Source organism: Pelobates fuscus, chromosome 6 (genome assembly GCF_036172605.1).
Source record: "Pelobates fuscus isolate aPelFus1 chromosome 6, aPelFus1.pri, whole genome shotgun sequence".
NCBI lineage: Eukaryota > Metazoa > Chordata > Amphibia > Anura > Pelobatidae > Pelobates > Pelobates fuscus.
Genome location: NC_086322.1, coordinates 123,182,583 through 123,202,648, shown reverse-complemented (window position 1 = coordinate 123,202,648; position 20,066 = coordinate 123,182,583). Strand labels below are relative to the sequence as shown.

At 35.5% G+C, this 20,066-nt stretch overlaps 1 protein-coding gene across 4 annotated transcripts in view; it reads right to left on the bottom strand.

Annotated features, from left to right (window-relative positions):
- FSTL5 (follistatin like 5) overlaps positions 1–20,066 on the bottom strand; it is a 1,067,859-nt gene that overhangs the window by 861,694 nt on the left and 186,099 nt on the right. For all 4 annotated transcript variants that reach the window (XR_010091251.1, XM_063458208.1, XM_063458210.1 and 1 more), the window contains one exon: positions 10,510–10,543. Coding sequence is in view for 3 of the 4 variants with exons in the window: in XM_063458208.1 (XP_063314278.1) it covers positions 10,510–10,543 (34 nt within the window). In the remaining variant the exon portion in view is untranslated. The remainder of the gene's footprint in view (positions 1–10,509; positions 10,544–20,066) is intronic.

Below are 20,066 nucleotides of genomic sequence, written 5' to 3'. Positions count from 1 at the left end.
TGTGTGTGTCTGTGTGTGTGACTGTCTGCCTGTGTGTCTGTGTCTGTGTGTATATGACTGTCTGCCTGTGTGTGTGTGTGTGTCTGTGTGTCTGTGTGTGTGTGACTGCCTGTGTGTCTGTGTGTGTGTATATTACTGTTTGCCTGTGTGTGTGTGTGTGACTGTCTGCCTGTGTTTTTGTGTGTGTGCGTGACTGTCTGCCTGTGTGTGTGTGACGGTCTGCCTGTGTGGCTGTCTGTGTGTGTGTGGGGGTGGGGACCGTCTGCCTGTGTGTGTGTGTGTGCGTGGCTGTCTGCCTGTGTGTGTATGTGTGTTGCTGCCTGTGTGTGTGTGGCTGTCTGCGTGTGTGTGGCTGTCTGCATGTGTGTGACTGTCTGCATGTAAGTATGTGTGTGTGAGACTGTATGTGTAGCTGTGTGTGTGTGTGTAAAACTGTATGTGTGGCCGTGTGTGGCTGTCTGTCTCTGTGGGTGTGTGGCTGTCTGCCTGTAATTGTGTGTGAGTGTGTTTATCTACCTGTAACTGTGTATGTGTGTTACTGCCTGTACCTGTGTGTTTCTGCCTGATCCTGTGTATGTGACTATCTGCCTGCGACTATGTGCATGTGGTGGATTTGACAGTGTATAGGTATAACCGTGTGCATCTGACTGTGGGACTGTGTGCACATAACTCTGCAAAAATATACACCTGCATTCACACACAGGCCTAAATACAACCAATACACACATATCACACACTGCTAATCCACCCATTACAAATATCACACACAGCCAATACATAGCATACATATCACACACAGTCATCACACCTATCACATACACAGACAACACAAACATTACATCATACATGGATGACGCTGTGAAGATTTTTCGCACAGGGTGCCTAAAGACCTAAGGCCGGCCCTGAGCTCAAGTATGTGTTATTCATTTAGCATAGTCATAAAGTCACTGGTGCTATGTAGTTACATGCTACATGACACAAATTCCTTATGTTATATGTCAATCATGTGAGGTTTTATTTTTTTGGTGTTTTGTGTGACTGTGTGTATGAATTGTCCCCCCTTGTTTGCACTTTCTGACTCTTCAGGTATTCTGGCATCTGTCCCCAACTCTAATACTCTATGTCCTCCTTTTATCCAATTTCTATTATGACAATATTGTGAAGATACACTTGTGGTATCTGGTGTCTGTTGTGTCCCTGTCCTAGTTTTCCCATACCTCCCCGGTCCTAGTTCTGTCACAAAAAAAATAAAAAAGGTATCTGGTGTCTGTTGTGTCCCTGTCCTAGTTTTCCCATACCAGAACACGATGTCCCAAACTCCCAACTATAGCGGAGGCTCAGGATCCCTGTCAGCGACAGAAGAAGGTGTAACTGCTGCTAGCTACAGCTTGTTGCCAGGAGCAGGGCAAAAAAGGGTTACACACAAATGTTCCTTCCATTGCCGTTTAAATATTTGGTTTTCGTTTTGATCTCTCGTCAATAGAGTCTGGTAAAGACAAGAGATTGCTCTCGGCATATCCGTCCTTTCCATGCACATCTCCTGTACCATGTTAAATTGCATTGTAATTAATGCTTGTGTGGGTAACTGTTGAAGTAGTACGTAATTTGGGTGTATCGGAATTTGATCATCAACGTTTCCCTCCGATCCCCTAGAATATCTCTCTGTGGTCTCAGACCAATAGGACTCAGAATTAACTTTATGGGGACATGGTTCCCTTATGTTAGAAAGGAGAGCCAGTGATTTATTAAATGTCAAAGGCGGTAGTGGGTTCTTTAATGTTTGGCCATTGGTTCTATGCCATCATTGATTCTTGCTCTTTTCTTTGCCAGTGCTCTTAAAGTGTTACATTTAGTTCCTGATTAATTTTCTATTTACTGGTATATTACATCTAACTTACAACAGTATTTTTTCAGTCCTAAGCTATTTTCTGTATTACAGAATACAAACCTATGCCACCCACCCAATCTGTGACTACAATGCTGTGAGTTTTCCATTCCTTTCACGTAGTTTTCTGTTACAGATGCATTCCCCCAACAGTCCTAATTTCAGCAGGGCCATCCTGATTTTGGGCTCTGGTTCCATTGTCCTAACTTTGTTTCCTGGTATCCTGCTTTCGGAACATTAGGGAACTGAAACCAGCCAGAATAGTTTGAGCACATTGTTAAATACACACTCTACTGTGCCGAGGGGAATAGAACCATGCAAAGAGCACTCGGTACAAGGTCTGCCCTGAGTGGGGCCAGCCAAAAAGGCTGCCAGTAGGTCTAGTGTGCATTCCCTTCTCTCTCAGTAGCATTGTGGGCATCATTGGTGAGGCAAGTGGCATCACCTGAATTTCCTTTTGGGTCCGCCCAACTCCTGTCCCAATTTCGTAACGCCCTAAGTTGGTAAGTATATAACTACATGTGATGTTAGTGGGGGAAACTAGTTACTACTATAATTACAGAGTTGCTTAATTATCTAGGTTTAAAAAAGTCCTTCACGTTCAACCTTGAAACCCATTAATTTATGATGTAGATACAAAAAAAGGCCAGAAAAAACAAAACAATTGTAGCCATTTCCAGTATGTCACAAAAAGGAAACATTTCCTTCTTGACTCTATAAATGCAATCAGATTTTTACTGTTAGTTCTACTCCTATGTTTACATATCAAGTATATCCTTGAATATTCTGTTTGTACAAAAAAAATCCAAGCCGTTAAAAAAAATAAAAAATATTTACAGAATCTGATAAGACAACCTGACAACCTTCTTCTAGTCTCAATAGGTGACCTGCTGTTCCTGCTGATGAACAGGTTAGCACATTGTGATTTGTACTGACCTCACATATATTTTTATAGTGCTATGATATACACTCTGAGGCGCCTTTCGTCTTAAGAAAACAAATATAGTTTTTCTAGACTTTCCTCATAACTAATGTTTTCAATCCCCCTTACTAATTATGTAGCATGCCTCTGCACTTTTTCTAGTTCTGCAATATCCTTCTTTAAAACCTGTGCCCAAAATAGCACCACATATTCAAGGTATAATTTATTTATAAAGAGGTACAATTATTATTTGATCAAAGCAATCAACCCCCCTTTTTATACATGAAAGCATCTAACAAGCTTTTATAACAGCAGACCAGTATTGGATACTTGTACCTAGTTTGTGATTTATATTGGTTCCCAAGTCCTTTTCATTAAATGTTATCCCTAACTCAATCCCATTTCATGTATAAATGGCTTGTGTGTTCCTTATTCCAGAATTCATGACTTTAAATGTATCTGTATCTAATCCCATCTGCCACAGGTCTGCCCAATCCCTTGGGTTATCCAAATGCCTCTGTAAAGAAGCTATATCATGTCTGTATTAGCTTATTTACTGTTGTGTCTTCTGAAAATGACTTTCAATGTCCACTTACCACTTTTGTCCAGTTTAAAACATTTTCCATTTGCAACTACTCTCTGCACTTTATCTTTAAAGCAGAGTTCCATCACCGAACACCATTTTTCATCTAAACCAACTGATTTCAGTTTTAATAGTAATCTTTTGAATGTAACTGTATCAAATTCCTTAGCATTTGTCTAATTGAAGGTTAAACATGTGGAAATGAATGGGTACTTAGGTGAACACCACCATTCTACATTGTCTGTATTACAATAATAGTGCATCCTTGATCCAGTCTATGATCCATATTAAAATGTTCTCTTTATGTTTCATTTCACTTTCTGTTTTGTAGAATATTGAATGGATCATAAGTCATGGAATAAATGCATGAAAATAGCCATGAGAAATATTTATTATTAGTTATTATAAATTGCCAGACCCACAGACTAAAGACATACTTTTAAGGAAATCAAAGACTACAGTCCATATTGATAGAATTACTGAAAAATATCCAAAATCAGGGACAACAACAATAAAGTCTTACAACAAGCCAAGTTGTAAGTTGTAAACATTTTTTTTAATAATAATAGGAATTGAAAGAACATATTTTATAGTTATTATAGTGATTGATTGTAATATTTTTCATTTTGCTTTTGAATGTTAAAATGATGAGCATGACCATTTCAAAATTGAAAAAGAGGGATTTATTAAACAATTAAATTACTAAATCAGTGAACTCTTTCTTTCACATATATACAGTCTGTAGTGTCAGTGAATGTCCACCAGTGTGGGAAAACAACCTATTAACTTATACCAACTGCGTCTGCATAGGTAACCATTTTGCCAAAACTGCATCCCAGCATTCTCCTCTCACAACTTGTTTCTTAATTGTTTTTGTTAAATCCTAGCTATCTCTCCTTCTTTCTCCTTACATCCCCTATTCATACTAAATTGTTTTAAATTACTCCACCATCGCGGCCTCACCGACCACGTGTTTAGTGCTGCCATATTGTCCCAGTTCCTTTGTCTTTTTACTCTTAAATAAGCTTTATTTTCCATTTTCCAAGACACTATTTGTGCACTAATCCTACACTCCTTTACTTTTTTTTAATGCTTTTAAATAATCACTTCTGTAAATTATTTCACAGTCACGTGACTATAACATCACATGAATTCAGATTTTGAAATCCAGCTCTGCTATTTAAACAGTTTGCATCCAGGACCCTATAACAGTTTCCAGTTATCTTACCACCTTTTTAATTTACTGTGTGCACTATATTTTACTTATTTGTGTATCTACATATTATCACAGTGAGGATCACTACCACCAACATATCCAAGAGTGGGGATTGTATCACTTGACACCATTTATTGGGAACCATCTTTGGCTCCATAAAAAGTGAGTGTATATCTATATTCATTACCCTCCACGTCTGTCACACCACATATACTACACCATATTGGCATATTTTCTGTTTGTATTTTTCCAGATCATCCCTAATTGTGCAAGAGACACTATTAGGCACAGGCATATAAAAGTAGAGCTCACTTATAGCTCTACATACTAAAGTGTTTTTTCCTTCTTTTATCTCTACAGTTTGTTTTTTTTGTCTTGCTTCATTTTGACCAGTCTTAAGGATCTCTCTCTTGGCGTTGCACCCTTCATTCCATCCACATTGGGGGTGGTAACAAAATAGGAGATACCTAAACCTATAAAATAAAGAAAGAACACGCTCATAGGGGATTAACGTAAATTCTCAAGTGGCCCCTTATTTGTAAATCACACTCACAAAATGGAAGTGGTTTTCAGGCTCATCAATTGAGTAGATTCTCACGAATTCCTCATGATTTAAATGGTGGATATTACATGTAAGAAATAGAAACTAACATAGTATAGCACTGTTATAAAGTATACATCAGCTTTTAATGGTTGCACTTACAATATAAAAGGTATAAAAATGCCCATCAGTACAATTCTGTTTGTCCCATCGGTATGGAAGCACCTTATCACTCCTGAGGAAGTCTGGGAACACAGACGAAATGCGTAGAGTGACTGATTTATTTGTATTTTTATTTTTATTTTTTTCTGTTTTCCTGCCTGACATCTCTACAAGGATTATTTTACTCCATACCGATGGGACAAACAGAATTGTACTGATGGGCCTTTTTATACCTTTTATATTGTAAGTGCAACCATTAAAAGCTGATGTATACTTTATAACAGTGCTATACTATGTTACCTTCTATTTCTTACATGTAATATCCACCATTTAAATCATGAGGAATTCATGAGAATCTACTCAATTGGTGAGCCTGAGAACCACTTCCATTTTGTGAGTGTGATTTACAAATATGGGGCCACTTGAGAATTTACGTTAATCCCCTATGAGCGTGTTCTTTCTTTATTTTATAGGTTTAGGTATATCCTATTTTATTTCCATGTGTACTTAGGATTGAGAGGAATCCTTTTGTTATACCTGACTAAAAGGAAGTAATTATCCTTTTTATTTCTATACACTGCACCTGGGTGGTCTAAACTTGTATTTTTGTATTACATTGGGGGTGGTACTTTGATACTCCTACTCCTTACTAAAGAGTGGCTCTGATGACCTCCACCACAAAGTAGACTCTTCTACACTGTCCCTTTGTTGCTTCTTAGGAGAGGGCATCAAAGAGGTATAATGCTTGAACTAGCTGAGGTAAAAGAAGCTTGGGTGCCAGTGGAAGTAGCAGCCCAAATTGTTGCACGACAAAAAGGATGAGAAAAAAAAACAATTGCCTTCTAGGTTTTGAATCAGATGTAGCAAATGTGCTGCTAATCTCACCATCTCACCATAAGGCTGAATACTACTAATATTGTTAGCGTTAGTGTTAGTGGAGGCAGCAGTGGCAGATGTGTCAGCAGTCCTTGACCATTGTGTTTCAATTCTCAGGAGCCATGGCACTATTGGATTAGCACATGACAATAATGAAAGAGCATTTGTATTTTTTATTACAATAAATTTGGAATACATAACATATTGTAAACTAACACACTTTATTCAGCAAAAGTAAGTGCTTATATTGAAAAATTTGCTGTTGCTTGGTGGATTTACTACTGTTACATTATTGTGTTTGACTTTAAAAAGTATTGAAATGTGCTGACACACTTGCACAGCACACACAGGGGAAAAAAAATAGGATTTTCTTTCTTTGAACATTTAACAAAAAATAAACTTGTTTTAAGTACTCCTGGTAGTACTTAGATACATCAGCAACATCTACCTAGTCTCACACTAGAGTTAATGACCCAAGGACTTTATTCTTTTCACTACCCCAAAAAAGTATTTATTTCTACAAACAGTTAACAAATATATAAATAAATGAACAAACATAGAACCTTTCTAAAGGGACATGCAGGCTCAGAAATTGGAGTTTTGGTAGGTCACTCAATATGCCAAAACTTGGAGAAATTGCAATTTTGCCTGAAAAGAATTTTCAAATCTAATAATTAACCTGGAGAAGATCTTTCAACACTTGGCCTTGAAGCATGAGCTTGTTTTTTGTTGATATTCCAGAGAGCATCAGTTGCATGAGTAAAGAAGACGGACATAGAAAAGAAAGGAAGGAGATGCCCTAGTGTAGGGTTCATCAAGATTTAATTTGGGCTCAAGCACTAGGTGTTTCTGTGACTCTGCTAACAGTAAGCCATAGTAGTTATGTTGCCTTGAGTTCCCCTTTAGGCATCAATATATTTAAGCATTTTGTTTCTCACAGATTAGCCATGGTAACATTTTGCAAGAAACAATAGATAATGTAATTGTATTTTTTATAAAAGCAATTCTATCTTGCTATATTCCCTTTATTTAAAAAATGAATCTACTTTGTTGCAGTTATTTTTAGCAGACATCAGAAGTAATTTTCTTTTGATGTGCAGGATTCTAAAGCAAGCTACACACCATAAAAGCAACTTAAATACAGTTTTATTTCAGATAAGTCCACAACTCTTCAAAAAACTGTAATTTGAATGGACACTGAATTGTAGGCCTCCTGGAGATTATGAAACAATGAAGAATACATTAGCAGCATTACAGATACCATGCACAGGGTATTTGATTTGTCTTTTTGCTACTATGCTGTGAATTGGTTTTCAGCAGATCTTCGTGTTCATTTTGCACCTTGAAATGTATTAACTAAAGAAAGATTTGAAATTTCACAGGAAAAATGAGGATAAAATAGCTAATTTGGGAAATGTCTCCATCTCAGTTACAGACATGGTATTCCTACTATAGTCCTAATTCTGTAATTCAGATTTCAGTTTACAACAATTTGGTGTTTAGAGAATGAACTACCATTATTGATTTATAATATTGTTTTCCATATTTTTGTATAAATTGAGTAGTTAACCCATTCACACCAGGATTATGTACACACAATTGTGCTGCATATATCTGTAGCTGCATAACACCCGAGTCTGACACCCACCTTTTCCATTATGTTCCATTAAAGCAGAGGAGGAGCTGAAAGGTAAAGAGACTGAACTCTGCATCAACTTTCAACACTGGTGAGTTATAGTAGCGGTTGGGCACTATACCTTTGTTCACATATAATATCTCCAATATGATTGTGTATCTGTGAGTCACTGTATATATTTCTCTGAATGATTATAGCTGTGGATGTGTGTCTGTGAGTGTGTCTCTGTACGTGTGCCTATCTGTGTTTCAACATAAAACAATTTGTCTTGTATTGAGTTTCTCTCTCTATGTGTATGTCTGTGAATGTGTGCCTGTGTATGAGTCTATAAATGAGTGTCCAAAGAGGCAATGCAGCAACATACACTGATAAGTAACAACATTAAAACCACTGACAGGTGAAATGAACAACATTGATTATATTATTACAATGGTACCTGTTAACCCCTTAAGGACACATGACATGTGTGATATGTCATGATTCCCTTTTATTCCAGAAGTTTGGTCCTTAAGGGGTTAAAGGGTGGGATATATTAGGTAGCATGTAAACAGTCAGTTCTTAAATTTCAGGAAGCAAAAAACTAAGAGAAATGGGCAAGCAAAAGATTTGACTGACTTTGACAAGGGCTAATAGCGATGGATGCCTGTGTCAGAACTTCTCCAAAATGGCAAGTTTTGTAGGGTTTTCCTGGTATGCAGTAATTAATATCTAACAAACATGATGCAAAGAAGGACAACTGGTGAACTGGCATCAAGGTCATGGGTGCCCAAGGCTCATTGATACTCTTGGTAAGTGAAGGCAAGCCAGTCTGGTCCAATCACACAGAAGAGCTACTGTAACTCAAATTGCTGAAAAACTTAGTGCTGACAATGATAGAAAGGTATCAGAACACAAAGTGCATCGCAGATTGTTGCATATGTGGCTTTACAGATTTTTGGAAAATATTATTTTATCTTAAGCTTTATTCAAAATAATTCTGTTAAACAGCCACATACATCACAGGTACACACAAACACAAACACAAAACATTGCATTGTTCAGTGCTTTACTTAAAGCCCAAACCTCCCCCCCCCCTCTAATTATTGTAGCATTTTTTTATTAACACCAGATGTTCATAGCAAGAGGTTGCTCAACCTCCCATTTAGACTTTGTGGGTACCTATGTCAACATGAGATTGCTATACTCTAGTATCTGTATTAAGTTAAATTGAGACATTATTAGATTTAATTAAAATGCGTTGAGGTTTCTAAACAGTAGGTGAAGGTTTGGATAACAATGATTAATCCATTTGATTAATACAAATTGAATGCAGAAGAACTTTTATTAGATAGGAAAATGCACGACTCCTTGCTAGGATACAAATTATGAAATCCAACTGAATAATGCATTTTAAACATGTCTAAATTAGTTTTTTTACAGCATAAAGAATTAAAGCTAAATACAATTTTTTATATAATTAACACTCTATGTAAATTTTGTTCACAGACCAGGAGCCTCATAACAGCGTTCTCTTCATCATAGTCATTTTCACAAGATTCCAACTAGCATGTATTTCTGGCTTTTAAACTGTATGCAGTATGTCTTAGATTATTAAGAAGCAGTAGATAAAGGCAATGCAGTCATTAAACAAAAAAAAAAACCTGCATCTTACAGATTAGGTAAAAGAAATGAGCTTACGGGTAAAATATTGCAAATCACCAAGGTTTCTTACATTTTAGATAGTAGGTTAGACTATTCAAGGTAAAAGAAAAAAAAAGAATGATATTTAGTTATTGATGTAAATTTAGAACATATGTTGTAACTATACATAAAATAGCATCTTCCTCGGGGAAGCACTGTAATTACATGGTTTGTAGACAATCAGCCACTAAGAGTGTTGTAGGTTGTTTCATTATTTTTGACTGGGGTACCACGCATTCCTGATGCTATTTTGAGAGTTTTTCTTTTATTATTTCATTACCCACTTCACCTAGCCCTACAGGTGTTAGGATCACTAAACTGAGCATCCCCTAGTATCATTTTTTTTTTTTAGGACTATGTAGCTTGTGGAGTCTTAAACTCAGTCAATCAGAAATATTTGTTGCAACTAAGCTACAACATTATAAAAACCTAATCTCATTTTAACTTATGTAATATGTTTCTTTGGATTCAAATTGGTCCACATCCTAAATATCTGCATATAATGAGTTATATTTAACCTTGTTTCAGGGCTTTATAAGAGGTACTTCAAAAGAATAACAAGCAATCTGACATGTTCATCACATGGGATATTATTGTTACAGAAATTACAGTAATCACATATTCAATAATACAATTTTAAAATCTGTAAATGCATATCATTTTACCAGCTATTGTGCATGTTGATATATATTTGCATATAGGAATACTTGTAGGAATATAACCGAAATCTCTTTTAGTTGCTGCTATTTATTCACTTGCTATACTTATGTCCCTGGTAATAAAAGACCTGTTTTCATTCTGCGACATTATTAAAAAATGAGTATTTTCTGGGCAGAGAGCCTAAATGTGAAGTTAACCAACATTTTCAACTGTGCAAAATAATATTCTATTACGCTGATAACAATGTGAAGTCTTCCCTTACTGAATTCAAATTAACCAATATGCCTCTGTTTGCCTATTTACCACATAATAAGAACTGTTTTTTTGTTTTGTTTTTTAATGACTTACCTTTGTTCCTTGTGCTTTCCTGATTTCGGTCTTGCTGAAATCAAAAAGAAAGAATCTTTTAGCATCACCAATAAAACCGCATATATTTACATATAATATGTTTTTCATGCAGTTATGCTGAAACATTGAAAGATATTTCTTTACAAATAACACTTTCAATTGTGATCTTGTTACATGCTATGTAACAGGCAGACGTATATGAACAAATTAATGGACAGGCAAGAAGACAGACAGACATACATTGGAGTATAGCGCAAGAGATGAAGTGCAATGTACTCAGAAAGAGAGTTTGGCTAGTGTAATAGTCAGATATCCATATGTATTTTATATAAAGACACAAAACTCATTCAAAAATATTTCACTTGTAATAAATACTATTTTATTACCCTCTTTAAGGCAAGGAGTTAAACACAGTTATACTCATATAATGACCACGCTGATGTGCTATTATGAGGTTAAACACATACATGGAAAGGTGAGTGATATTAGTTTAACTGCTAACACAGCATGTAAAACCTTATAAGGTCTCACAATTTGCCTTTGATGTGTGAGTTTTCAATACAAGTCAACTAACAGTCAGGGTTATTTACTAAACTGAGAATCAAACTGAATGTGTGAATGTAAGATTTAAAAAAATAAAAATAAAAGACCAAAGCAGTACTGAAAGCATGTCTGAATTAGAGAATGTTGGCTATTGTTAGCTTTAATTTCAAATGTATGTCCAATAAATGTTTATTGTGTCAGGAAAATACCAAATACTTAAAAGAATTGTAAGATACAATAGCCATACAAGATAGGGGCAATGCATGAGCATCACACAATAATGGCAAGTAAACTTGGTAAGCATTGTCTTAAATACATACAATTACATAGCAATCCCTAGTAACCTGCCCATGTCCCCCAGAGCCAAATCAAACCATGTGAGTCCAAACCATGGGCACTGCCTATAGTGCGAGAGGAGTAAAGATGTATACTGAAAAGAAAAATGAGAAATAAAAGAAAAAAATAGAAAAGAAACCTCCAATATCCAAAACCAGCCTTGCCCCAAAAACAAACTCTCAACTCCAGCAGCCTCAGTCTATGCATAATCTGGGAAGTATGTTGAGGATAGAAACTTCACCCAATAAAAACACGACCTCCCATAGGCCTCATGAATTTTACTGCTGTCTGCACAGCTTACATTTAAAATTTACTTTGAATTCTCAATTTAGTGAATAAGTGTGTTAAAGATATCAAATAATGTATCCACTGGAGTAGAACTGGTCACAAAAAAATAAAAATACAATTATTTAATGAATCGAGGAGAGAAAATATTCCATATGTACAAACTTGCACATGCAAAGAGGTGCAGTTTTTATATTCTCAGAGAAAAAGATAAAATAACACTTTACAGTGTATATGTGACATGACGAAAAGTACAGCCACAAAGATGGAATTGATGGCAGTTGACAAATATAAATACTAATATAAACCACAAAATCTACAAAATAAATATCACATTTGGACTACTGCAGACACAAACGCAGGTAGTTAGCAGGGAGGACAGATAATCATTGTGTCGGGGATCCATTTATGTTCCAACTCCCAATATTGTCAATTGTACATCAATGGGAATAAAGTGACAAATATAGTGCAAAACAAGTATTACAAACAAGAACTTTAATAATATTGCACTCACAAATGCCCAATGGTAAAAGGCATTATCTACAAGATATACTTGTTACAGGATCCACAGCACATTTTTTAAAATTCATTTTTACTTTATTTTTATATTTATTTATGTACCTTTTCCATGTTTTCAGTCAGAAACTTATATATTTTACAGTGTATCTTTCTCTGTGTTTTTTTCCCTTTTTTTCACTTTGTTCTTTCTTTTACCCGGGTACATTTTGGCTTGGATTTAGTTTTCAAATTGTTTTATATTCCCTTTTTTAAGACTTCTTAATAGGCTTTTAAGGTTGATATATTTCCTTCTTGTTCTCTTTTTATGTGTTAATATATCGAACTTTGGAACCTTGAGTGGATTGGTTGAGAGCAATTTGGAGGAGGTGCCAGCTAAGAAATGTAAACCTGGACGGGCGGCAATTGCTTTCAGGCTGCAGACTTACCAAAATACCCTGAGGAAGTCCGTGCAATAGCGGACGAAACACGTTGAGTGGATTGTATATTGATTTTAATTTGTTTTTACTTATTATTATGCTGTATGCTGGGATTCCCCAAGTGGCCTAACCATCTTGAACACAGCTTACGAGAAGTTCCCTTGTTGTGGATCCTGTAGCAAGTATATCTTGTAGATGTGCCTTTTACTATTTGGAAACTGTGAGTACAATATTATTAAAGTTCCTTTTTTAATACTATACAGTTTTGCACTATATTTGTCATTTTATTCCTATTTATGTACAACTGAGAATATTGGGAGCTGGAACACAAATGGATCCCTGACACAGTGATTATTTGTCATGCCTGCTAACTACCTGCATTTGTGAGTGCAATAGTCCACTTTTTATTATATGGTGTTTATATTACATTATACTATATGTGATATTTATATTGTAGATTTTTTGTGGTTTATATGGTTTAAAGAAGACATAGAGGAGTCTTTCGATCTACAAAGTGGAAAGTGTAATACATTTCACCAATTTTTTACCCCCCACTGCTATCTTATCACTATTGGTGTGTGTAAAATGTTTATAAATATAAATACTTGTATGTATGGCCTAGGCATCAAGATATTTAATATTATCAGGAGCTAAAAACCTAAATTTATAAGCAAGGAACAATTTCTAAGATTTGATGTGTCCCCTTTAACATATTTTGTATGTATAGTTAGGTTTACATTTGGAAAAAGCAATCAAAACAGGTATCTACATTGAAAACTGCTGAAGGCAGTGGGTTCAATAATAGCATAGGCAACCATCATTGCTGCATAATTAGTTGAGATGATTGCACTGCAATCAAGGAAAAGTGGTAATTTTGCACATCAGGTTCACATGGTTTTGGTTTTATGTTGATGATTTATGTTTTAGGACATGTTTTAACTAACTACTAAAGAGAACCCCCTCTTTATGTAGTTAACTAAAATATGTCCTGAAACATAAAAACATAAATATAATCTCAACAACAATTTGTACATAGTTGTTTATTTTGATGTGTGTGTGATGAAACCACCATGTTATTCGGGACTTTTATGTTTTATTGGTTCGGTAGCTGTAACTACTGAACACCGACCACCCCCCTGGCTCATTATCTTCAAAGAGAACAGTCAATTAGGTGCGCTACTTGTGTGGCCACCGTTCGTATAGTTGAATGCCATGTGTTGGAGAAAGCGGCAGCCATCTTGTTCGCATGAAAGAAGGCAGCAGGACTTGGTCGTCAAGTGTCTGGAACTAAAATCGGACACTCGACTTCCTAACACCGGTCAAACTATACCAATGCCTGCTTCATTTTCCCGAACAGCCAGGAGAGAGTTGTTCTGTAGTTTAGTTCCCACCAACCAGGGGAACAATCACTGCTATGAGCAAGGGGGTACAATTCGTGCATTTGTTCATTTTTGAGACTTTCCGAAAAAGACCGACCGCACAACCTTAACCCCTTAAGGACACATGACATGTCTGACACGTCATAATTCCCTTTTATTCCAGGAGTTTGGTCCTTAAGGGGTTAAGTCATGGAACTGTTTCTGGGCAGGAGCCTCGTGTGGGGTCGGTCAAAATTAGACTTCCATAAAATTACAAAACCCCTGAACTGATCTGGGTAATTTTTGGATTGGTCACCCAGATCAGGGCTATCAGGGGATATAACATTTATGGGGACTTTATGTGTTTTGGGGTATGTTTTGTGAAAAATTTGTTTTTTCTACCTGAAGATAATTTAATTATTACAGTATCTGACTCAATCATCTCACAGGCAAAGAGGAGGGATTATCTGTTTGTATTGGGAGTGTCACACTTTGTAACTGTATTGTTATTGGTTGTAAACTTTGTGTTGGAGTCCCCCACAAGGTCCATATGGGAGTGCCCCTTGCATGGGGACTTGCATTAAGCCAGTGTGGCACCATTAAACTTCATTCCTGTTGTACCCTTCATCTAGTATAGGCTGATGTTTGGGTAACTGTCTACTTGCTGGGGAGAACACTACTTGGATGCTGCATTCATCTGGAACCGTTCAAATCTACATCTGAACTGCAAGCTAGAATCACTCATGCTCAGCAGTTTGGGAGGAAATAGGCGAACAGGGTATCCACTATACCAGCGTTCGTAAGAGTGTGTAACTCTGATTGTAAAATATTATTAAGATAATATATGCAGAAAAAAGAAACACAACCCAAAATGTAACTCAAAAAAAGAACTATTGATTAATTGCAACAATATAAACTTTCTACAGTGCCTAAACTTTAAGAATGTTTTTGTCATCTTCATTTTCTTCATCCTTTGCAACTTAGTAACCATGCTCTATTTTTAGCTTACTGCTAAATTTTGTTTATTCATTTTTTTATTTTTCTGGATTTTGTGTATTTTTATATTTGGAACATAAAGCAATTTCAAACATTTCACTATTCATTTGTTAAACCATTATACATTGACCAGTCACACCATTAAAACTAGCTGCCTAATAGTGCAGCTCCACCTTGTGCTGCCATAACAGCTTTAATGCATCAAAGCATGGACTCCACAAGACCTCTGAACATGTCCTGTGGTCCTGAGATCTGGGGAATTTTGAGACCAAGGCAACACCTTCAACTCTTTGACATGTTTGTTTTTCAGCAATTTGAGCTACATTATATCTTCTGTGTGATTGGACCAGACAGATGGTACAAATTCAAATGTACCAGGTATAAAACTAAGCCTTTGCTTCTCACATACATTAATAAGCTTTCAGCACTGTGATGAGAGCAATCTCGCCACATTACATTGGAGAAGCCTGGTTGCCCGCCTGCTGCCTTTGGACTATGGCCCTGGGAGATTGGGCCCTTTAAAAAAAAAAAACACGTATTCGGCCCTAACAGAGTGCATGTCACTCATTCTGGCCCTTTAAATACAGTGGGGTCATTCGGTACTTGCCCTGTGTGAGCGGTGATACCCCAGATAGCTATGCCATGGAGCCCATTCATATAATGAAAGACTATGGGAAAGACTTTAGCTCCATGGCAATTGAACTGTATGTGTGTGGTCTGAGCGCCATTCAATAATATGCGCTCAGACCTAAGCTATCTGGGGATATGTTGAATGTCTTTATTTTATGTAGTAAATGTAACCTTGATTTTATTGTATTTTATGTCTTTTTGCAACCATGTGCTCAATGGAGTCTGTCTTGGTCCTGGGAGGTAATTGGATTACTTCTCCATTGTCTCCAGGAGAGAGGGCTCTGTAAAACCGGTCTGAGACAGAAAGCCATGCTGGCAGGGGTTTTAAAAGATTCTTTACTAACTTTTGAACCCCTGGTCTGATTCATGCCATTTTTTTATATGTTGTTCCCCTGAATGGATTAATTGTGGATATGTATTTTTATGTGAATGTGATGTATGGTTTTAGAGTTATGAAAGTTGGGTAGAAAGTATGTTTTAACTGTATGTATAATTGAGTTTCCGCCCAGGATAAGGGGAGGGAATATGTGGGATGTAACTGATGTGTGAGTGGTTGTTTTACACCTCCCTGTGGGCGGACCTGTATTTTTAACAACTGCAATAAAAACCAGGCTGGGTGTGCCAGCACCTCAGACCACTGCTTGACCCTCAACACGGAGCCTTGTCTCGTTCTTGGAGGGATTCACTGTATGCAGTTGGAGACTGATTGCCAGGAGTGTAAGCTGATGTATGCTTTTCCTGTTCGTCTGCTAGCAGCTATTCGTGAGGTTCCAGTTTGGAGTGCTATTTTGTATCCAGTTCGGGAGTTTGGTGTTCTGTAGTAGCTGTGGCTGTTTCTCAGAAAGGGGCATATCGCCTAAACGGATTTTAACCCCTTGTCTGCTGAAACGGTCCGTTACAAGCACCCATAACCACGAAGCCAGTTCACTGGTTGTCCTTCCTTACACTACATTTAGAAGGTAATAACACAGCACAACACTTGTCATTTTGGAGATCCGCTGACCCAGTCATCTAGCCATCATTATTTGGCCCATGTCAAAGTCACTCAAATTTTTCTGCTGCCCCATTTTATCTGCTTCCAACACATGAAATTCAAGAACTGACTGTTCACTTGCTGCCTAAAATATTCCACCCTTTAACAGTTGCCATTGTAACGATATAATCAATATTATTCACTTAACCAGTCATTGGTTTTAATGTTGTGGCTAATAGGTTTATGTAATGACCTGCATGTACATATACTTTGAAAGTGAAATGTTGCAGAATAGGAAGGTTAACCCCAACCAAACCCCTACTATTAAGTATAGTGTAGTTAGAATAAAATAGACCAATTTTACTAATAATACCTGTACATTTACATGGTTATTAAAGTGAGCATTGCTGGAAATTCAAAAGTGAATTTTTAAGTTTAAGGCCAAAGAAACCGTATTGGAAGCATAGTTGACTTGGCCTGAAATTTGATATTCACTTTGAATTATTTTTGATTTCATGACAACTCTCACTTTTGTGAATAACCTCATCAGAATGTTGCTAGTGAGATTACAAGCCTTATTTGTACCATTAGTACTCCTATTTTTTCCCCAACTCAAATATAAGGATCATAAGGAAAGCAAAGAACTATACAAAATGGAAAGTATTTTTTTTCCGATTTTTCCATTCTTTACAATAAAATCAAAGAAATTTATATAAGAAAAAAAAACAATTGTATGTATTTTAGATTAACTGCAAGGTAAACTTCATAATATATATTTCACTGAACTTTGTGCTCTTGTCAGTATAGAGAAAGTATACCATTTAAAGTGTTAACATTATCATATTCGCTCTGAGTAAAATTCCAGATGGAAACTGATATCAGGAAACAACTAAAACAATAACCAAGAAGGTCAAGGTTATTGGGACAGATTATACAAGATGCTTGGGATGAGTTTAGCAATGAACAAAGAAGATTAACTTCCTACATGATCTCCCTGTATGGGATGTCGAGTGGAAATTAAATGGTTACAGTAAATCTTGAGGGCTTTTTAAAACTGTTTTATCCTATAAATGTGAAAAATTACTTTTATAATTTTATTTTAACAAATAAAAAAATCTGATGATATAAAGTATATCAAAATATTTGCTTTGTTATGCATTTACACAGGTTTTTTAAAATGTGTATAATAATATAAGAAAAATAAAAAAAGCTCAGTATAAAAATAAGTGTAATAAGTATCTCACATTGGAAAGTCATTAGGAATAAAAGTCTTAACCTTGACTCAGAGTGAAAAAAATAGGAAATTCAGATGTACCAGATGTAACATTTGCTATCAAAGCTCAAACAAAGATCTATCATCTATCTATCTATCTATCTATATCTATGTCTGTCTGTCTGTCTGTCTATCTATCATAAATATAATTGTACACTGCGCCCAGACCACTTCAATGAGCTATAGTGTTCTGGGTGCCTATAGTATCCCTTTAATGTTAGTTAGTGAGTTTCTGCTATTATAGTAAGGTTATTGTGCTCTGATAGCAATAGCTTTCTGATACTATATTTTTTGTATTGTTTATATTTGTCATTTAATCAACATGTTTTTTATTCTTTGGGATCAATAAAAGAAACAATTTCAAAAGTTAAATTTCCTTTTCACTTTGGAATTTAATAAAATAGCTTTTGAATATAATTTGGAATTTTACCACATCAAAATATATCATAGCTTGGCTTAATGTTCCCATGGTGTGCTATATGTACACCATAATGATTTAAGGCAATATAGAAAAGAAATGCAGTACATAAATTTGGTGAAATAAACTTTGACTCACAATACTGGCAGATTTCCAATATCGTAAAGGAACACTACAGGCGGGCAAGGGCCAGTAGCCTAAACTGTGTTTTTAACACTATATGGTCCTGAATACACATCTGTATTCCTGACACTATAGTGTTTCTTTTAGTTGTTCACTTATTACAAAAAATACCTTTCTTTTTAAAAAAACATTTAGATACACGATTTTAAAATATAATTTAAGTGGAAAAGAGGACACTCAACTATTACTTATATCATTTACTGTAATTATTACACATGAGCTGTTTGTGATTGGTACATAAGCCTTATTGTTATCAATATATATCATAATTTAAGTGTGTTGCATATTAAGAGTGGTTCATTACAATAATTTTAAGAAATAATCAAGTGGAAACTATCAATCTATTAATTCATAAAGTAGATATTTCTATGCATTTGGAAATAGTAAGGAAAAAAACTTAGAGAGAAATCAGTAGTTGAAGTAAATTACGTAATGAAAAAAAACCTAAAATAAAAGGTTAGCACTTATGGGAGAAGACTCTATCTTTGATTTATTTTAAGAAACTCAATATTTACCATTTAACATATTCATTATAAAATCAACTTGGGAGATAAAAGTCATTGGATTGGCTGTCTCAATAGCAAAGTCCCAGCTGAGACAAATGCAAAACGCACTGGATAATTAAACTAACTTAGTGACCTAAGCGGAACTCACCCTTGCTCATTGTAAACTAAAAAAGATCAAATATTTTTTTTTTTTATTATTAATGTCAAAATGGGTTATATTTATATTTGGAAACACCAAATAATGCAGTTAATTAGTTGGTGCTCAGAATACCTAGATGGAGCGTGGAATGGAAATCTTAACCAAACATTACATAATAAGTATTATATTTAAGAGAATTGCTTATTATTCAACATAAAAAGTGTAACCGAACATAGCACATAATATATAGCACATATAATGTATATATAGCACATAGAATGTATTTGACTTTCTTGTTAAAATATGCATTGAAACAAAAAGCTTATTTTATGAGAGTAACTACAATGGCTGTTATTTTTTGCATAATCTGCGGACATGCGTTGTAAAATGTTCAAATTTTCAAATTTTTGATCATACCTGTCATGGCTATGGATTCATGAATTAGTTGTTTATTTATGAACGTCTGGCATAGCCAGCATGAATTGTGTATCTGAAATAGATTCCAATTTGTTACTATTTGGACTTTAGTGAAAAATCACTTGGTGTCCATTTCATGAAAATAAATTAAATACATTTCATCTACATATTGCAGGCAAAGTACTATTAAATGTTAATGAAAAGTAATTTCTCTGTACAGTTTTTGACCTTTCTGACACATTGATTGTAAACACTACACACTTGGTGGTAAGGAGTGGCTGTGTATTCATCTCCTCTGAGTCCAGTTTATACACCGTTATCTGAATAGTAGGAATTGTAAGTTGGTTCTTAAGTCATTTCAATGCAGATTTTTTTCTATACTCTGTATATTTAATACCATGTGGATGTGAAAAAAAACATATCAATTCAATTCAGGAACCCAGCATGTTAATAAATCTTGAAAAACAGATGTCTGGGTTATAAAACAAATATAGCTATAATATTAAGAAATCAGTACTGGTAATGTAAATTGCGGCACAGCACACACAAACTAGCATCAATGCCT